A 20,762-nucleotide genomic window follows, 5' to 3' on the forward strand; every position below is an offset into this window, starting at 1 on the left:
ATAGGCATAACAGCCTTTGCTCAGGAAAATGACATCATCCATCCAAGGGCACACAGTTAATAAGTTGCAGAGCTGAAATGCAGCCTGCGATATAACCTCACAATAAAACTTAGCAATAAAGAATCTAAAAAAAATTCCCACCAGTCCAGGACAACCACCGTTGACAACATTGCTGGTTTAAGCTTTCCTTCACCTTCCACCCTCCAAGGATAGGGGTTTCATTTTATTTACATTTTAAATCAGTCTGTCTAAGATGATAACGTTTCCTTTACCTTTTCCCAAGTTGGTGAGGAATACTTGAATAACAGGTCACAGTTGCTGCCTGTCCCAGCTGAGAAGTAGGGAGAAGCAGCTCTTCCCTTAAGCAGCATCCCTGGACCTGGGCCCCACATGCCATCTGGCTGTCCCCTGTGGGTGGCGACCTGAGCCTCACACAGACCCTCTTTCCTGAGCAGAGACAGGGATTGTGTTTTTCAGGCAAAAAGGAAAACCGAAGAGGAAAAGCAAGTACAAGATCCTGGATGCCACCGATCAGGAAAGCCTGGAACTGAAGCCAGCGTCCCGAGCAGGTATGCCGGGAACTGGGTGCGGAGCCACCCCTTGGTAGACGGGTGCGCTCTACCCGAAGAGCCGCCACCATCACCCTTCCCCCCAGGCGTGTTGCCAGCAGCTGTTTGTGCTGGAAAAGCATCTTGTCCCCTCCCTGATGAGGACCAGGGTCCGCTTTGCCCCATGGGGGCAGAACCTGCCTGTTGGACAAGCTCGGCCTCCAGACCTCACTCCTCAGCCGCTTTCCCTTGCTGAGGGGGCTCGGCCTCTTGCTCTCCTTGGCCTGCTCTTTCCCCTTAGGGTTTCTGCCTGGAGTTCAGCTTTTCAAGCTGCCCCTGAGGTTGAGCTCAAGGACCTTGGTCTTTTTCCTGATCAGTCTGTCCTTTCTGAGCAGACAGGGTGAGGCTGTGAAGAGATCAAAGCCCGTGTCTGCCAGCTGGCGGTCCTTTCCGGCCAGCCTTCCTCTCCTGTTTTCTTCTCTCCTGTGTTTGTGAGGGAGATCCACAGGCTCCACGACTCTTAGAGCGGTGGAGGGCTGCTCCCCGGCTGGCCCAGGTGCACTGGGCTCGTCTGCCGAGGAATCTCCAGCTGCACAGGCACAGGATGTGGCCAGGATGAAGGCCAGAGGGGAAAACGTTGCACAACACCCTCCACGAGGTAGCCAAAGTTGCGTTTGTTGCTGTGGCAAGGTTTCTCTACCCTTTGAAGTCCTTCGGCGACTTACTTTTGGTCTGGTGGATAGTGGCCTTGGTGAGCCTGCATCCGTGTGCTTTTCTGAGATCCTCCTCCTTGCTGATGTCTCTCTTTTCTAAACCATATTCGTTGGTTCATATTTCTGTCTAGAAACTACTTTCTCATCCAACCCTTAACCTGCCAATTAAAAGTTGTACTCATCTTTCTCCCATGTGTTTGTTTTGGCATTTCTCTCCCTGTATTATATCACTTATTTTATTGTTTGTCCCTTTCAGTTCATTTGCTCAGTCGTGTCCGACTCTTTGTGACCCCATGAACCACAGCACGCCAGGCCTCCCTGTCCATCACCAACTCCCAGAGTCCACCCAAACCCACATCCATTGAGTCAGTGATGCCATCCAACCATCTTATCTTCTGTCGTCCCCTTCTCCTCCTGCCCCCAATCCTTCCCAGCATCAGAGTCTTTGAGTCAGCGCTTCACATCAGGTGGCCAAAGTATTGGAGTTTCAGCTTCAACATCAGTCCTTCCAATGAACACTCAGCACTGATTTCCTTTAGGATGGACTGGTTGGATCTCCTCGCAGTCCAAGGGACTCTCAAGAGTCTTCTCCAACACCACAGTTCAAAAGCACCAATTCTTCTGCACTCAGCTTTCTTTATGGTCCAACTCTCACATCCATACATGACCACTGGAAAAACCATAGTCTTGACTAGAGGGACCTTTGTTGACAAAGTAATGTCTCTGCTTTTTCATATGCTGTCTAGGTTGGTTATAACTTTCCTTCCAAGGAGTAAGCATGTTTTAATTTCACAGCTGCAATCACCATCTGCCGTGGTTTTGGAGCCCAGAAAAATAAAGTCAGCCACTGTTTCCCCATCTATTTCCCATGAAGTGATGGGACCAGATGTCATGATCTTAGTTTTCTGAATGTTGAGCTTTAAGCCAACTTTTTCACTCTCCTCTTTCTCTTTCATCAAGAGGCTCTTTAGTTCTTCTTCACTTTCTGCCATAAGAGTGGTGTCATCTGCATATCTGAGGTTATTGATATTTCTCCCGACATTCTTGATTCCAGCTTGTGCTTCTTCCAGCCCAGTGTTTCTCATGATGTATTCTGCATAGAAGTTAAATAAGCAGGGTGACAGTATACAGCCTTGATGTACTCCTTTTCCTATTTGGAACCAGTCTGTTGTTCCATGTCCAGTTCTAACTGTTGCTTCCTGACCTGCACACAGGTTTCTCAAGAGGCAGGTCAGGTGGTCTGGTATTCCCATCTCTTTCAGAATTTTCCACAGTTTATTGTGATCCACACAGTCAAAGGCTTTGGCATAGTCAATAAAGCAGAAATAGATGTTTTTCTGGAACTCTGTTGCTTTTTCGATGATCCAGCAGATGTTGGTAGTTTGATCTCTGGTTCCTCTGCCTTTTCTAAATCCATCTTGGACATCTGGAAGTTCACAGTTCACGTATTGCTGAAGCCTGGCTTGGAGAATTTTGAGCATTACTTTACTAGTGTGTGAGATGAGTGCAGTAGTTGGAACATTCTTTGGCATTGCCTTTCTTTGGGATTGGAATGAAAACTGACCTTTTCCAGTCCTGTGGCCACTGCTGGGTTTTCCAAAGTTGCCAGCGTATTGAGTGCAGCACTTTCGCAGCATCATCTTTTAGGATTTGAAATAGCTCAACTGGAATTCCATCACCTGCGCTAGCTTTGTTCGTAGTGATGCTTCCTAAGGCCCACTTGACTTCACATTCCAGGATGTCTGGCTCTAGGTGAGTGATCACACCATTGTGATTATCTGGGTTGTGAAGATCTTTTTTGTACAGTTCTTCTGTGTATTCTTGCCACCTATTCTTAATAGCTTCTGCTTCTCTTAGGTCCGTACCATTTCTGTCCTTTATTGAGCCCATCTTTGCATGAAGTGTTCCCTTGGTATCTCTAATTTTCTTGAAGAGATCTCTCGTCTTTCCCATTCTGTTATTGTTCCTTCACTAGTCAGTAATACCCTTGAGGGTAGGGACTGTATCTTATTCATCTCTGCATATGGATTGATACCACTGTGTACCAGACCTAAGCCAAACACTGGTTATATTACGGTGAACTGAATAGATGATGCTTTTGTGTAGCTTATATCAGGCAGACGTTAAACACACAAATCCACAAATATACAAAATGTGATAGTGGAAGGTATTTATAAAGAATAACATTAAAGCTGAGACCCCAGTGTCAACGAGAAGGAGAGTGAGGCACACAAAGGCTCTGAGAAATAGGATTGCAGGCCAAGCTGGTCAATTGAAGGCCCAGCTGCCCGAGGGAGCAGGGGGCGTTTGGAGCAGGGGGCGTTTGCGGAAGATGCCGCGAGTGTGGGGTGAGTGGTGCAGGGCTGGGCAGGTCAGCAGGTACCCTGCTGTGAACTCCTTCTAAGAGCAGTGGGGAGGTGTGAATCGTGCGGTTAGATTTATTTACATTTTAAAAAGACAGCTGGCTGCCATGTGAAGGAATTGAGAGGCAGGAGTGGGTGAGAGGAAACTGGATAGAACACCCTCATGGTGGAGAGATGCTGAGATAGAGCGGCAGAGTCCAGGCAGACTTGAGGGGAAGACTTGCTGAGATTCATATGTTTTACAGAGGGGTGTGAGAGAAAAGGAGAAGCAAAGGATGGTCCCCAAGCATCTTCTCTGAGGATCTGTGAACGAGAAAGACTGGAGAAGAAATGCAGAAATGTTTGGTTTAGAACAGTTGTGAATGGGGTTGAAGAAGTGAGGCTAGAAGATGGGTGGGGATGAGTTTATGGGAAGTTTTGAATGTCAGCTGGAGGATTTAGGCATTTTTTCTGGTGGTGTCCTCACTCGGCGCCAGCAGCTATGCGGTGCTTTCCATCCCCGCTGAGCCAGGGTCCGCTGACGAAGCTCAGTCTCTAGAGTCTCAGTGCTTGTTCCTTGCTTGCCTGCCTCCCACAGACCTCTGCCCTGTGCATGAAGGGAGATGGTGAAACACCCCACATTTAGGAGAGAGAACAGAGCATGTCATTGGGTGGACTAACCGAAGCGAATAGATGCTGGAGGCAGAGAATCTGCAGCGGACGCTGATCTGTGGGTCTGCAGTCTGCTCCCTGAGGCTTCCCTGCTCCGTCTAGCCAGGCCTGGGAGGACGCGGGTAGCCTCCTGCCCGCAGGAGAGGACCGTGACCGGCCCTGCCGCTCTGCTCCTCTTCGGGCTGGGCTGGGGGGCGCGGGGTGCGGCTCCCGGCCCCTGATGCCCGGCTCCTTGACTCCCGCGCAGGCGTCAAGCAGAAAGGCCCGGCGCTGAGCAGCAGCCTGATGCGCTCGGAGTCCGAGCTGGACAGTGACGATGCCATCTTCACGTGGCCAGACCGGGAGAAGGGCAAGCTCCTGCACGGTCAGAACGGCTCTGTGCCCAATGGGCAGACCCCGCTGAAGGCCCGGAACCCCCGCGAGGAGATCTTGTAGCTGCCTGGTCTGTCTCCTCAGGGTGGGGATTGGCAGTGCCAGGGTCCAGAGCATCGCCAGGCTGGTTCTCCTACCTCCCGCATCGGAGGGCAGCTGTTCTCCCAGCCTCTGCTGGTCACTCCATCCCAAAACCCTCAACCAGAGCCGCTGGTACTTGAATCCAGAGACATTCTCCAGGAACCCCTGAATGAAGCTGTGAACGAAGAGGTTTCCTCTTTAAACCTGTCTGGTAGGTCCCTCAAAATGTCCTCACCTCAGGGCCTCCTCTTTTTTGCACCCCTCCCCTGTTCCAAGGGTGGACACTGCCGGCTCCTGGCCTCCTCTCCAGCTCCTTGTTGGCAGGACTGCTGCCGCTGGGGCCCCTGCACGCGAGGCCTGACTGTGCCCCCCACCCCTGGGAACAAAACCAAGCCCCGCCAGCTCCTGGCCGCAGAAGCCTGCCTGCCTGCCTGTGGGCATATTCCTTGTTCTCTGCTTTGGGATGGAGCGTGCCCTCTCTCTCTCCGCTCAGAGGAAGTGGCGCCCCCTCCTCACCCTGCCTGAGTAGGGGAGGGCTGGCTGCTTCCGGAGAGGAGCGGGGCCCTGGCCGCGGGGCTGGTGGGTCGCAGTCGCCAGGCTGGACACAGGCTGCCACCCGTCTTCCTTCTGGCCACCCTGGCTGCTTCCAGAATCAGGCCCAAACTCCCTGTGCCCAGAGGAGACGGCGCAGACAGCCTGGACTGCCCTGGCATGAGAGGCATGTGTGACTGCCCCCCGCGGTCTCCGCTGTGGCCGCCTGTCCAAGCGCCGTCTCTCTGTGTCCCTGCACGTGTGTGGTAGAGTGAGTGTGAGCATCAGCTCCTCCTCAGGCTCTTGGCTCCTCACAAGGCAACCTTGACCTGGAGAGACTTTGAGCTTGGTGGAACAGAGACCCTCTGAATCCCTCTGGCCCTGTTCCTCAGCCATGAGGAACTGGTACCTCCACTGTGACGTCTGGGTGTTGAGGAGTGGGAGCTTTGGGGATGTGGCTTTTTAAAGAGAAACTTCCGGTTTATACTACTGCACTACAGTCTGTCGTGAGATGATTAAACGTGCTATTTAATTGTACACCTGCCTGTCGCGTGTGCTGCCGCGCGCTCAGTGGCCAACCTGCACTCGGGGCCAGCCTCGGTGCCTGTGATGCCTCCGACGGGCCATCGTGGGCCTGGCATCTGCACGGGTGGTCAGCAGCGCTAGGCCTCTCCCTCGGGGGCGGCCAGGCCCCTTCTGGCCAGCTGCTCCTTTTGTCTTTCAGGACGGGAGTTTTCTGTCATTTCTTCAGCCTTTTGTGAACACAGAATTGATACATATACGCACACGAACAACCCCCGCCCTCTTGCCCGTCTCCACCCCATGGACCAGCTGGGGACACACAGGGCCCTGACACCCAGCTGGGCCCCTGGCCTTCCCGCTTGGTTTCCAAAGCAGTGGGGCTCGGCCCCTGCCTCCAGGACAGGGCCATGCTGGAGGGACAGCTTGGTGAGCTTGTCAGGTGGAAAGAGGCTGCTGTCCAGTCTCAGACTCCCAGGAAAGGGACGGGAGAGAAGGACCAGGGAACTCTTATCTCCCCAAGGCCCTGTGCACATGTGAGGGTATTGGTGACACCAGCTGAGGGTACTGATTCTGTTTTTACAGAAGCAGAAACGAGGCATCTGAGAAGTAACTCAGTCCACACACTGTCCATGAATGAATTAGAGCTGAGGCCCAGCAGAGCTTGTGCTTGGTCTAGAGCAGGATCACCCTTTAAAAACGGGTGGCCGGGCCCCACCACTGTGTTTCTGACTGAGTGGGATTGGGGTGAAACAAGAATCTGCCTTTCTAACACCATCCCAGAGTGTGCCGCTGCTGGTCTGGGGACCGCACTTTGAGAACCACTGGTCTAGAATCGCACGCTCTGTGGCAGGAAGAGGGGGCGGCAGGAAGAGGGGGCGGCAGCTGACCCGTCCTGAGCGAGGGTGAAGGAAGCTCGGAGGAGTGGGTGCTCGAATCTGCGGGGGGCGCTGGGGCTGGGGTGTGCAGAGCCGACTGCACGGGAGCCGCTGGTGGGCGGGAGGTCAGGACTGGCTGAGGGTGTTGTATTAGGAGAGCTTTGAAGGATTCACCAAGGAGCTACAGGACTTGACAACTTACTCGTTTTTTCTGGTTTTCTTTGGGCCTCCTTGCTGCATCTTATTTATTTCACCCATGGCTCATTGAAGGATATATCTTTATCTCTGTTTCAGAGATGAATATAAATTTTTCATCCCCCTGTTCCTCCCACCAAAAAAAGGAACAAAACTCAGAAACCAGTGCCTCTTTCCTGGCTTGGAGTCTTGCACTGAGAAGATTGCCATGCCCCTGTTCTGGCCTGACTCAAGAAAGAGGCAGAAATCCTCGGACTGGCTTAGGGAGCGCTAGGCTACTTCCACATAACCCTGTCACCCCAAAGAAACCCTTCAGAAATAACTGAATTTCAGGAGCCTGGTAGCCTCTGCCTTGACCAAACTAAATACTCCTCCACCCTCAAAAACCTTCAGCTTAAATTTTCTGTTCAGAAGGGAGGCCAGTAGAGGGCATCCTCGCGTTTCTCAAAGCGCGCAGTGCTCTGTGTGGGAAGAGTACTTGGTCGCCAGGAAGCAACAATCAAGAAAACCCCGCCAGCCTGGAAGGCCGTGGCGCGGGCCTGCCTTCTAAGGAAGAAAGTGGGGAGAGTCTGGTTCTTCCAGCTTCCCTTCAGCCCATCTGCTCAGTGAAAGGAGCCAGAACAGGTGGTCACACACACACAGAGTTGCTCTCTGAAGACAAATAGGTATGGAAAGAAGTTATATGCCGTCAAGAGCCATGAGTCTGGGAAGGAGGGTTTGGGGAGCCCGTGACGCCTTTGTGGAATTTGTGTTGAGGTTCACGGATCCCTGTTTAGCCTCTGGTCGAAGCCGTGCCACCATTGTAAGCCCTTTCACCTACGTCACCCCCCAGTCTGTGGCTGGCGCTGATGGTGGCTACTTAATAGTATCTCCAGTGCCAGGGCCGGGCTGTCCACGCTCAGGCCTCCCACAGAGGCCCAATGGGGTGTGAGCCTCTGTGTCCGAGTGCTGCCAAACAGGTGAAGCCCCCGCCTCCCTCCATCCTGGGGGGCTCTCTGAGCTGTCGGGTTTGACACTGGAGGTTAACTGATCAGGCCTTTTCGGTCACAAGGAACAAAACTAAAGTTACGTTTCCTGGGGAGGCCAGCCTTCTGCCCAGTTATCAGCACAGATAGGAAACTCTTGCTGGCAAGTCACGGCTGTGCCCTGGTCTAACCTTCCGAGCTACACTCTGGGTCCCCCTCATCCCCACACGTCTGACAGTCACGCTCCTCTGTATCCACACGAGTGGTTCTCACTGGCTGCACATGAGAATAACCTGGGCAGCTTCTAAAACATACTGATGCCTAGAACCCACACCTCACAAGCAACTGTGATTTAATTGATCTTTTATTAATTCCTCAGATAATGTGTGCATCCATACCATACCCTTGACAAGGGGGCAAACAGCCCTCAGCAGCTCAGCTCTAAGAGCTTTGCAAACCAGTTGGATTTGGTGACAAAGAAGGAAAGTACCTAGACACCCAGCTCCTCTTCATCACCTCAGGGAGAAGCCCTTCAAGTGGCGTGTGGCAGAGGTCAGCAGTTTGCCAAACCAGGGTCCTTCTCTGCGACACATAGCTCAGTACATCTCCAGCCTTCTGCACAACATGGGCAGAAGGGAGGAGCTCCATCTTCCACCCTGACCCATTAGAAACTTCTTTGTGACCCTCCCTCCCTTCCTCCACCTGCCGGCCGGACGCAGAGGAGCCCTTGGCGGGGGACTCTGCAGCCATGGAGAGACATCCACGGTGGAGGCAGCTGGTTACTGAACCACTGTCTAGCAGATTGCTCTACCAGGGTGGACACTGGATCGTGTTGAGAGAAATGAACTGTGTTGTGCTAGCCAAAGCATTTTTTAAAAAAGTAATGGCTGGTGTTAAGATTGTGGCCTGGGCTCTCTGTGACAGGCCTCCCTGGGCCTGAGGAAGCCACCAGGGTTGACAGAGACGCCTCAGCCTGGGGCTCCGCGGCAGCCACGTGGGCTGCAGGGGGCAGCTGCAGAGAGCCAAGGCCTGCCACAGTCTTGGCCACACACTTCCAGGTCACATGCTCTGGTTTTTGTTCGCTTGTTTTCTGAAGAGCAGACACCAATAATTCAGGTCCTCCCTTAGGATAAGGGCAACGTGCTTAGGGATCCGAGTCAGAGGTACGACTGCCTATAGTGTGTAGACTGGGAATTTGGGGGCATGGAGAGGAATAATCAGTAGCAGCCTGAAACTTAAACTTCTGGATCAGTATGTGGGGGAACTTCCAACCTGACTGTTGACAAGCGGTATCTCAGTTGTTACCATATCTTGTAGCCCAGAAAATGGAAGAGATTTTTCAAACACTTATTTCTGTGATCAAAGAAAAACAAAAAAACTTAAAGGAAAAGCCAGGACAAATTCAGTGCAAAAAGTATTTAATTCAAACTTTGTGCTGGAAATGACTACAGCACATTACTATTCAACTGGAAATATGGCCACATGGAAGAAAGTTGTTATCTTTGTAATCTGCATGGTAACCACTCACACCCTGAATCTCTGAAGGAGTCCAATACCTGTAAGAAAAACAATGTCAATATATACTTGGAATCAGACCTGGGCTCCCAGGTTGAACTGTAGAGCCCAAAATGGGGAATCAAATCATGGGAATACCTGAGTCACATGATTTTCTTGGCATTTATTCGTTGGCTACAGAAATTAAAGCATGAAAGCAGATTAAAGTGCCATCCCATTACAGCAGCTTAAGCTTTTCCCCAGGCAGTGCGCGCCAGCCTTCAAGTAGGTCCCAGCAGCCTAGCATCTCTCTCCCTCTAAAACCTGTGGTTACATCTGGGCCTACAGGGACCCACGTACCTCTTACACTGTACACCATTCAGCCATCTGTCTCCTACTTAGAAGTAGGAGGTTAGAAGTTCATGAGGCTGTGGGGCCATCTTACGTTTTATAACACTCTTCACGTGCTGATTCTGTTACATGGAGACAGAACACAAGTCTCCATCACCTGTGCCTCAGACCGAGTCCCTGTCACCCTGCCCGTGATCTGCTTGTGTTGTGATCTGCTTGTGCTCGTCAGTGACGAACGCCAACGACAGGCAGCCATGGAGAAATCACAGCACCGCTCTATTCCTACCACAGCTCCAAAATCCCAAGCTATCTCTACCAAAAGCAGGAATCACTTTTAAACATGGTTCTCTTTGGAACTATTAAATACCATATTCTTATTTGGAAAAGCAGTGTCAGCTTTAGCATTCCAGAAGCCCTCGTGTCATCTTCCTGTCATCTCTCTAGTTCCTAGCACAGAGGCTGGTATGCCCTTGAAAGTGTACCTGAGACGAACACAGAGATTAGCACAGACTGACTGAGCCAGGGACGTGGAAAGTGTGGCTTCTCAAAGAAAATGCCAGCTGAGAGGGGAGGAGGATCTAGTCACTGCTGAGGTGAGCTGACACTCCAAGGGAATCTGGCCTAGTTCTCAAGTAGTATTACTTGGGGGAAAGAGTAAAAATATGGAATTAAAATACTGAACAATGAATGACGTTTAAGATATGGGTAGGGTGGTAACTGAAATGAAAGTAGGTCCTTTCATAGAAGGGCAGTAAAAATGCCAATTAACTTTAAGAGTTTAAGTCAGCTGTTCATGTTAAAAATACTGAGAAAGCCACTAAGAATTCAGAACTAGAATATGTAACATCTAAACAAGAGGCAAGGAAAAACACACACACACACTTCAATCAACCAAGCAGAAAGCAAGAATACAGGCAGAACTGCAGCATTAAAAGATCTGATCATTTAATACGCAGAAGTCAGATTGGATGCTAAAAGAACCACCACTACCACCTCCAAACAAAAGTTAACAGATTGGATGTAACTGTAAAACTATATTCACAAAAGACACCTAAAATACAGCGTGAAAGTGAAAGTCTCTCGGTCGTGTCCACCTCTTCTCCAGGCCAGAAGACGAGTGGGTAGCCGTTCCCTTCTCCAGGCAATCTTCCCAACCCTGGGATCAAACCCAGGTCTCCCACATTGCAGGCGGATTCATACAGAGATTGAAAATAAAAGTCAGCAAAGATAATACTGGGGGCTTTGATTCCTATGAAGACAATGAGGTGGCATAGACTACTGGCTCCCTTCCCCTAAAATTAACCCTAGAAAAACAATACACATTAGACAGTAGCATAAATCTGAGGGACCACCACCAAAAATCACACCAAGAAGTCTCCCCAAATCCTGTAACAACCGCTAGGACACCAAAGGTCATCAGAAACTGAGAGGATGTAGGACACCAGTGAGACGTCTACTCTTGGTGAACACGAGACGCAGCCAAGTCACTGGGGTAAGAGGGACACTGTTGAGTCAGCACAAAAGCTCTGCTGGGGTGAAAAGAGAGTGGGCTAGGCAGCTGCTCTTGGGATTAAAACTTTTTTCCCTCCAAAGCCCCAGCATTGGGAAATGACAATTAGGAATTACTGCTGCTTCCCAAGGCTCTGAAAGTAATCTTAGAACAGTTGCTGGTGGAGTGGTTGACAGTGATGGTGAGGTACCCAGAGGTCATTACCTTCCCTTCTAAAATGGAAGGGACAGAATTGGCCTTGCCCTTTCCCCAATAAATACTACCAGGCAGAAGAGCTAGTGCTGTGAAGGGACATGAGCTCAGAGGCCAAAAATAAGCAAACCCTGGCCCCCGTAGACAGAAAACTACATACACTGCCTAACCAAGAATTGAAAATAAAGCAAAGTAAATGTACAGGGAAATATTAGCAGTATGAAGCAGGAACAAGAACCAAGTGGAAATATGAAGTATGGAAAATACAATGAATGTGATAGACACATACAGGTCAAAACCCATCAGCTGGAGTGTCATCCCAGGGCCCTTACCAAAAGGAAGCAGGAAAGGGTTACAGGAGATGGGCACACACAGGGCAGCACAGCGCTAGGGTAGAAGTGTTGACATCTGAATAAATGGCAGTCTGAGAAGGAAATATTTGAAGAAATAATAATAGGTTGATGAGAATTAAAGATGAAGGAGCTTATGGGTGATTAAGAAAAACATACCATAAACATTGTAGTAAGAGAATTAAGACCATCTAAGAGAATGAGAAATTGTGAAAGCTCCCAGAGAGAAACAGCAGATCAATAACAAAAGAACAAGAAACAGATTGACATCAGGTTTCTTAACAGTATCCTCAGGTGAAAAAAGTCAAAACATGTTTCCAAAATGCTGAAGGAAAAGAATGTAGTTGAACTCAAAATTTATAGCAAGACAAACTTAAACATGAAAGTAGAATAAAAAAATATTCTCAGGGATACAGGCTTCAAATTTTTTTCCAATAGATCCACTTAAGATGTACTTAGAAGTGGTTAAATATGAAAAAGAGAGACTTCCCTGGTGGCCCAGTGGTTAAGAATCTGCCTGCCTGGAAGAGCCCACATGCCACAGAGCAACTTGGCCTGTGCCCCATAACCACGAACGCCGTGTGCCAGAGCCATGGTCTGCAGTGAGGAGCCCCCACACTGCAATGAAGAGGAACCCCCACTCGCCACAACTAGAGAAAGCCCTTGCCCAGCAAAGACCCCAAAATAAATAATTTTAAAAATTCTACAAAATATGAAAAGTAAATTTAGACATGGAATGATATATAGGAAGTAAGAGTGAACAAATGAGTTATTTGGCAAAGTTTGTACAGATGGTTTCCAACGTAAAATGGTTAATGATTTTTCAACTTTATGATGATGTAAAAATGATGATACAGATTCAGTAGAAACTATCAAAGTTTGTATTTTTATTTTGAAGATTTTTAAAAACGTGAACCATTTTTAAAGTCTTTAGACCTTGTTACCATATTACTTGTTTTATGTTTTGGTTTTTTGGCCACAAAGTATGTGGGATCTTACCTCCCTGACCAGGGATTGATCCTGTACCCCATGCTTTGGAACGTGAAATCCCAGCCACTGGACCACCAGGGAAGTTACTCGAATTCTGAGTTTCAATCCTTCCTGGGCTAGCAATATGTAGGGTAGCTGCTTGTGATGCTGGGCAGTGGCAGCAGCCACAGCTCCCAGTTGCCACAGATCAGAAGGGTAAACAACTGAGACAATGTAACCATTCTGTATCTATACAACCCATCTGTTTATCACTTTCAGTACAATATTCAGTAAATTACATGAGACAGTCAACACTTTATTATAGAACAGGCTTTGTGTACAACCCCCTATGGCAAAGCAGTAAAGAATCCACCTGCAATGCAGGAGACAAGAGTTCAATCCCTGGGTCAGAAAGATTCCCTGGGGAAGGAAATGGCAACTCACTCCAATATTCTTGCCTGGGAAATCCCATGGACAAAACAGAGGAGCCTGGCAGGCTACAGTCCACGGGGTAGCAAAGAGTCAGACATGACTTAGCAACTGAACAAAAACAAGAAAATGGTGTTGCCCAATTAATGTTAATGCAGGCTAATTTAAGTGTTCTGGGCACCTTTAAGGTAGAATCACTAAGCTATGATGTTGAGATTAGGCGTGATAAATGCTTTCTTGACTTAAAATATTTTCATCTTACTGGGTTTATTGGGACATAATACATAAGTTGAGGAAGATCGAGATGACAGGAAAAGAGAGGAAGGAGAAGGAAAGGAAAACAATGAAGTATATTAACAATCCAGAGCCAAAATTCTAAAAAATATCAACATGGTAGGGTTGCAAAGACTAAATCTTATTAGAAAGAAGATTTAGATGACAGTTAAAGAAACCAAGGAGAAAACAAGCATGTTTAGTATTGAGTAACATCAATTTAAAAAAGTAGAATATGTAACTTTTAAACATGTAAAAGAAAATTTTCCATTGCCACCCAATGGAAAGCAAGGTGGGGGGGCGGGAGAAGTACACTAAGTAGAAACTCTGAAATAATGGCAGAAATACATTGTAATAGCATTAGTTAGAATGAAAATAAACATCTTCACTGAAGACAGATTCACCCCTTCTTTTCCATCTTCACTTGCTCTTCCTGCATGGACATTAGTGATTAAAGGAATAAATGCACAAGGGAATAACTGGTGGGCCTGGGGCCCGTGGAAGCCCACTGGCGAGGGGGCCGCAGTGAAGCAGCCCAGCAGCAGGGCAAGTGAGACAGTGGGTGGCTGTAATCGGGGTGATTGAGTACCTCGTGCAAAATGCTAGGTGATTGAGAAAATAAATACACATACTGAGTGTAATGAGAGACAGTTTCCTCACTCTTAAAGGGTTTATGAGTGTGAAAAAGGAGGTGGCTAGAAAGAACCCCGAGGTATTGAACTCAGATTGGAAGAATTCATATGAACTCACAGGTTAAGATACATAGATAGATGATAAATAGTTATATATAGTTATATATACAGTTATACAAGCATGTGTTGTTTCTACTGATTAAAACCTAGAGCAATTTGAGTATCAAATTATAATAAAATAGGAATATATGAGACTATACTGATATGCATAAATGAGTAAAAAATATGAAGGACTCAATATGAATTCTCTTTTTAAAACCCAAAAATTTAGGACTAAAGCAATAGAAAAAAGAATAAACAGCAAGGGTAAAAAACGAGAGAGGAAAAATAGTTATAAAATCAGAGATGGGAAAGAGAAGGCTGACAAAACCAAGTGATGGTTCTTGGAAAGATTTTTTAAGATAGATAAGTCTAATCAAAAACAACAAATAACATACAAGGGAGTCTCCATAAGGTTATCAGCTGATTTTTCAGCAGAAACTCTACAGGCCATCAGGGAATGGCATGATATATTTAAAGTGATGAAGGGAAAAACCTAAAACCAGGAATACTCTACCCAGCAGGGCTCTCATTCAGATTCAATGGACAAATCAAAAGCTTTAAGAACAGCAAAAGCTAAGAGAATCCAGCACCAGCAAACCAACTTTACAACAAACACCGAAGGAACTTCTCTAGGCAGGAAAGAGACCGGCAACTTAAAACAACTTTGTGTATATACAGACTGCTAATATCAAAACCTCATGGGAATGGCAAACCAAAAAACTACAATACACACACACAATGCCAAAGGTGGTCATTCAAATCATAAGCGAACAAAAGAAGACTGGAAGAAAAAAGACCTACAAAAACAAACCCAAAAAAAAAAAAAAAAACCCAAAACAATTAAGAAAATGTCAGTAGGAACATGTGTATCAATAATTATCTTAAATGTAAATGGATTAAATGTTCCAACCAAAATATACAGACTGGCTGAAGAGATACAAAAATAAGACCCATATATATGCTGTCTACAAGAGATCCACTTCAGAGCTAGGGACACATACAGATTGAAAATGAGGGGACAGAAAAGTATTCCATGAAAATAGAAACCAGAACCAAGCTGGGTAAGCAATACTCATTATGAGACAAAACAGATTAAAATCAACAGGGACCTGAACACCCCACTTACACCAATGGACAGGTCATCCAGATAGAAAATCAATAAGGAAACAGGCCTAAAGTGACACATTAGATCAGATGAACTTAACTGATAATTTTTAGAACACTCCATCTGAAGGCAGCAGAATATACTTTCTTCTTAAGGGCACATTAGAATACTCTCCAGGATATACCACATATTAGCCACAAATTAAACCTTGGTAAATTTAAGAAAACCGAAGTCATATCAAGCATCTTTTCCAACCACAATTCTATAAGATTAGAAATAAATTACAGAGAAAAAAAACTAACATAAGCACATACAATAATATGTTATTAAAAAACTAATGGATCACCAAAGAAATTAAAAAAAAAAATACATGGAGACAAAATGACAATGAAAACAACGATGTTCGGAAACCTATGGGACACAGCAAAAGCAGTTCTAAGAGGGAAGTTTATAGCATTACAGTCTTACTTCAGGATACAAGAAAAATCTCAAAACAACATAATCTTACACCTAAAGCAACTGGAATGAGTAGAACAAACAAACCCAAATAAGTAGAAGGAAAGAAATCATAAAGATCAGAGCAGAAATATAAAATAGAGATGAAGAAAACAATAGAAAAGATCAATGAGAAGTTGGTTCTTTAAAAAAGTAAAAAAAAATTGATAAACTAAAGCCAGACTCATCAAGAAAAAAAGGGAGAGGGTTCAAAGTCAATAAAATTAGAAATGAAAAAGAAGCTACAACTGACACCACATAAGTATAAAAGATCATAAGAGCTATTACAAGCAACTATATGCTTATGAATCTGTCCATTTCTTCTAGGGGGACAAATTCATAGTAAGGTACAATCTTCCAAGACTAAACAAGAAATAAAAAATACAAATAGACCAATAAGTACTGAAATCGAAACTGATTAAAATAGCTTCCAACAAACAAAAATTCAGGACCAGATGGCTTCACAGGCAAATTCTATGAAAGATTTAGTTGTGGCATGTGGGGTCTAGTTCTCAGGCCAGGGAGCTAACCTGGGTCCCCTGCATTAGGAGTTAATGGAGTCTTAGCCACTGGACCACCAGGAAGTCCCTCTATCAAACATTTACAGAAAAGTTAACACCTGTCCTTCTGAAACTCTTCCAAAAAACTGCAGAGGAAGGAACACTCTAAAATTCATTATGTGAGACCACCATCACCCTGATAGCAACACAGACAAAGATACCACAAAATAAGAAAATTACAGGCCAATATCAGTGATGAACACAGATACAAAAATCTTCAACAAAATACTAGCAAACCAAATCCAACAATACATTAAAAGGATCATATACCATGATCAAGTGGGATTTATCCCAAGGATGCAAAGGTGTTTCAGTATCCACAAATCAGTGTGATACACCACATTAACAAACTGAAGAATAAAAACCATATGATCATCTTGAGAGTTGCAGAAAAGGTTTTTGATAAAAGTCAATATCAATTTATGATAAAAACCCTCCAGAAATAAGGCATAAAGAGAACATAACTCAACATAATTAAGCTCACATATGACAAACCCAGAGCATATGCAGTTTGTCAAACCCAACTTTCTCAACAGTGAAACAGTGAAAGCATTTCCTCTAAGATCAGGAACAAGACAAGGATGTCCCCTCTCACCACTTTTATTCAACATAGTTTTGCAAGTTCTAGCAAGGCAATTGAAACACAGATGAATCCAAAGTGAAAAGAAATAAAAACTTTCAATATTTGCAGATGACATGAGACTATACATAGGAAATCCTAAACATACTACCAGAAAGCTGCTAGAGCTCATCACTGAATTTGGTAAAGTTGCAAACTTTACAACATATTAGTACACAGAAACAAAATTAATGCACAGTAATCTCTTGCATTATCACACACTAACAATAAAAGATGAGAAAGAGAAATTAATGAAACAATCTCATTTACCACTGCATCAAAAAGAATAAATACCTAGGAATAAACCTTCCTGAGGAGGGAAAAGACTTGTATTCAGAAAACTATGATACTGATGAAAGAAATCAAAGATGACACAAATGATTGGAGAGATATACCCTGTTCTTGGACTGGAAGGATCAGTATCATTAAAATAACTATACTACCCAAAGCAATCTACAGATTCACTGTCAAAATGACATTTTCCACAGAATTAGAACAAAAATTTTTACAATCTGTACAGAAACACAAAAGACCTCAAATAGCCAAAGCCATCTTGAGAAAGAAAAATGGGGCTGGAGGAATCAGGTTCCCTGACTGCAGACTACACTACAAAGCTACAGTAATTAGACAGTATGGTACTGACATAAAAACAAATACAGATCAATGGAACAGGGTAGAAAGGCCAGAGATAAACCCCCACACCCATGGTCTAATCTATGACAAAGGAAGCAAGAATATACAATGGAGAAAAGACAGTCTTCAATAAATGGTGTTGGGAAAACTGGACAGCCACATGTAAAAGAATGAAATTAGAACACTCCCTAACACTGTACACAAAAATAAACTCAAAATGGATTAAAGACTAAGTGTAAGGCTGAATACTATAAAACTCTTAGAGGAGAACATAGGCAGAACACTGACGTAAACTGAAACAAGATTTTTTTTTATTCATCTCATTAGAGTAATGAAAATAAAAACAACAACAAATGGGACCTAATTAAACTTAAAAGCTTTGCACAGCAAAGGAAATAATAAATAAAACACAAAAATAGCCCACAGAATGGGAGAAAATGCTTGCATTTTCTCCAACAAGGGATCAATCTCCAAAGTATACAAACAGCTCATGCAGCTCAGTAACAAAAAATAAACAGAAAACCCAGTCAAAAAAATGGGTGGAAGATCTAAATACATGCTGCTTCATAGCAGATATACAGATGTTTAAAAAGCATAAGATGCTCAACATCACTATTACATGAACAGATCTAGAGATTGTCATACTGAGTGATGTAAGTCAGACAAAGACAAATATATCACTTATACAAGGAATCTTTAAAAATGGTACAGATGAACTTATTTACAAAACAGAAACAGAGGTACTGATGTATAAAACAATCTTATGGCTACCATGGGGGGAAAGCGGGGGAAAAGGATAAAATTGGGAGATTGGGATGGACATACACATACTACATAAAATAGAAAACTAATAAGGACCTAGGGTGTAGTACAGGGAATTCTACTTAATACTCTGCAGTAACTTATATGGGAAAAGAATCTAAAAAAAAGTAGCTATCTATATATGATTTCCCTCGCTGGACAGCAGAAACTAAAACAATATTGTAAATCAAGTAAACTCCAATAAAAATGTTTAAAAAGAAGGCAGATCAGGAAAAAGACACAATGCAAACAAAATAACAAGAAATATAGAATGGAGAAGGCAGTGGCACCCCATCCAGTACTCTTGCCTGGAGAATCCCATGGACAGAGGAGCCTGGTGGGCTGCAGTCCATGGGGTCGCGAAGAGTTGGGCACGACTGAGCGACTTCACTTTCACTCTTCACTTTCATTCATTGGAGAAGGAAATGGCAACCCACTTCAGTGTTCTTGCCTGGAGAATCCCAGGGACGGGGGAGCCTGGTGGGCAGCTGTCTATGGGGTCGCACAGAGTCGGACACGACTGAAGCAACTTAGCAGCAGCAGCAGCAGAATGGAAGAAGGAATTATGAAACATATGCTAATAAACCTGAACATATAGATCAAACTGAGAAAATTATCAAAAAATCCAAATTGATAAGACATAAAAACTTTGAGTAGACGAATGAACATTAAATAAACCAAAATGACATTAAATAAACCAAAATCCCTTTAGAGGAATTTAAAAAACAATTAAAATTTTATATGGACTTCCCTGGTGGTCCAGTGGTTAATACACTGCACCTCCACTGCTGAGGGTGCAGGTTCCGCCTGTGGTTGAGGAACTAAAATCCCGCATGTCACACGGGATGTGGCCAAAAAGTAGAAAAAAGCTTTTATAAGTTTGACTACACGCTCAAGAATATAAGTTCTATATAAGTTGTTCCACAAATTGGAAAAATAAAACTTGACTATTTCTTTTTCTAATAGTGATTCCAAAATCAGATGAGAAATCAAAGAGAAAAATACTCAAAAATAATTCAAAAAGAAAAAATATAGTCACTTGTGACTATGATGTAAAAACAGAACTGAATATTAGTTAGCCAAAATATGTAAACATAACAAGAGTTTATCCAAGGAGTATAAGAAGCATTCAGTGTGCTTCACAACATTAATGAAGACAGAAAAGTAAGATGAGTATTATTTTAAAAATGCAAAAAGAAAAAAAAGGCCTTTGGTAAGCTCAACACTTATTTAAAATTTAAAGAAAAAAAATAAAATTTAAAGAAAAATTCAGGGCAAACTAGGAATGGAAGGTATTATCTTTACCTTGATAAAGGTTATATATCTAATCCTATATATAAATCACATTAGGATTTCATCAAGGAGTGCAGGGATGATGGTTCAACATTAGAAAAATCCGTCAAGGTATTTTGGCAAATGAATAAAGATAAAAATTACATGGACATATATAATGAAAAACAAACACATTTAATAATAATCATTTATTTAACAAGAGGAAAGGGTAAGCTTCTTTGTAAAATCTACCAAACTTCTTTAACTTAATGTCCAGGATTGACTCCAGAATGGGTATATAGTTCTACATTTATTCTTGCAATATATAAGGGTTTTAATATCCCTATATCACCAGCACCCGTTGACATTATCCTTTTTCTAATTTTGGCTAGTCTTAAGGATGTAAAGTGATAGTTCTTTAAAAAAAAAAATCTGCTGATTACTGATGAGTTTGAACACCTCTTCATGTATTTGCTTACCCTTTTGGGCTCCTCATCTATGAAATGTGGGCAGGAATCCCTTAGAAGAAATGGAGTAGCCATCATAGTCAACAAAAGAGTCCAAACTGCAGTACTTGGATGCAATCTCAAACACAACAAAATGATCTCTGTTTCCAAGGCAAACCATTCAATATCACAGTAATCCAAGTCTATGCCCCAAGCAGTAATGCTGAAGAAGCTGAACAGTTCTATGAAGACCTAGAAGACCTTCTAGAGCTAACACCCAAAAAAGATGTCCTTTTCATTATAGGGGACTAGAATGCAAAAGTAGAAGTCAAGAAACACCTGGAGTAACAGGCAAATTTGGCCTTGCAGTACAGAATGAAGCAGGGCAAAGGCTAATAAAGAGTTTTGCCAAGAGAACGCACTGGTCATAGCAAACACCCTCTTCCAACAACCAAGAGAAGACTCTACACATGGACAGCACCAGATGGGCAATACTGAAGTCAGATTGATTATGTTCTTTGCAGCCAAAGATGGAGCTCTATACAGTCAGCAAAAACAAGACCGGGAGCTGACTGTGGCTCAGATCATGAACTCCTTCTTGCCAAGTTCAGACTTAAATTGAAGAAAGTAGGGGAAACCACTAGACCACTCAAATATGACCTAAATGAAATCCCTTATGATTATACAGTGAAAGTGACAAATAGGTCCAAGGG

At 44.4% G+C, this 20,762-nt stretch overlaps 1 protein-coding gene across 4 annotated transcripts in view; it reads left to right on the forward strand.

Annotated features, from left to right (window-relative positions):
- KIAA0319L (KIAA0319 like) overlaps positions 1-5,796 on the forward strand; it is a 94,599-nt gene extending 88,803 nt beyond the window's left edge. For all 4 annotated transcript variants that reach the window (XM_043875785.1, XM_043875787.1, XM_043875784.1 and 1 more), the window contains exons 20-21: positions 478-569; positions 4,523-5,796. In XM_043875785.1, coding sequence (XP_043731720.1) covers positions 478-569; positions 4,523-4,710 — 280 coding nt within the window. In that variant the 3' untranslated portion in view covers positions 4,711-5,796. The remainder of the gene's footprint in view (positions 1-477; positions 570-4,522) is intronic.
- The last annotated feature ends 14,966 nt before the right edge of the window (positions 5,797-20,762 follow it).

The sequence above is a fragment of the Cervus elaphus genome, chromosome 20, assembly GCF_910594005.1.
Source record: "Cervus elaphus chromosome 20, mCerEla1.1, whole genome shotgun sequence".
In the NCBI taxonomy this organism is placed as follows: Eukaryota; Metazoa; Chordata; class Mammalia; order Artiodactyla; family Cervidae; genus Cervus; species Cervus elaphus.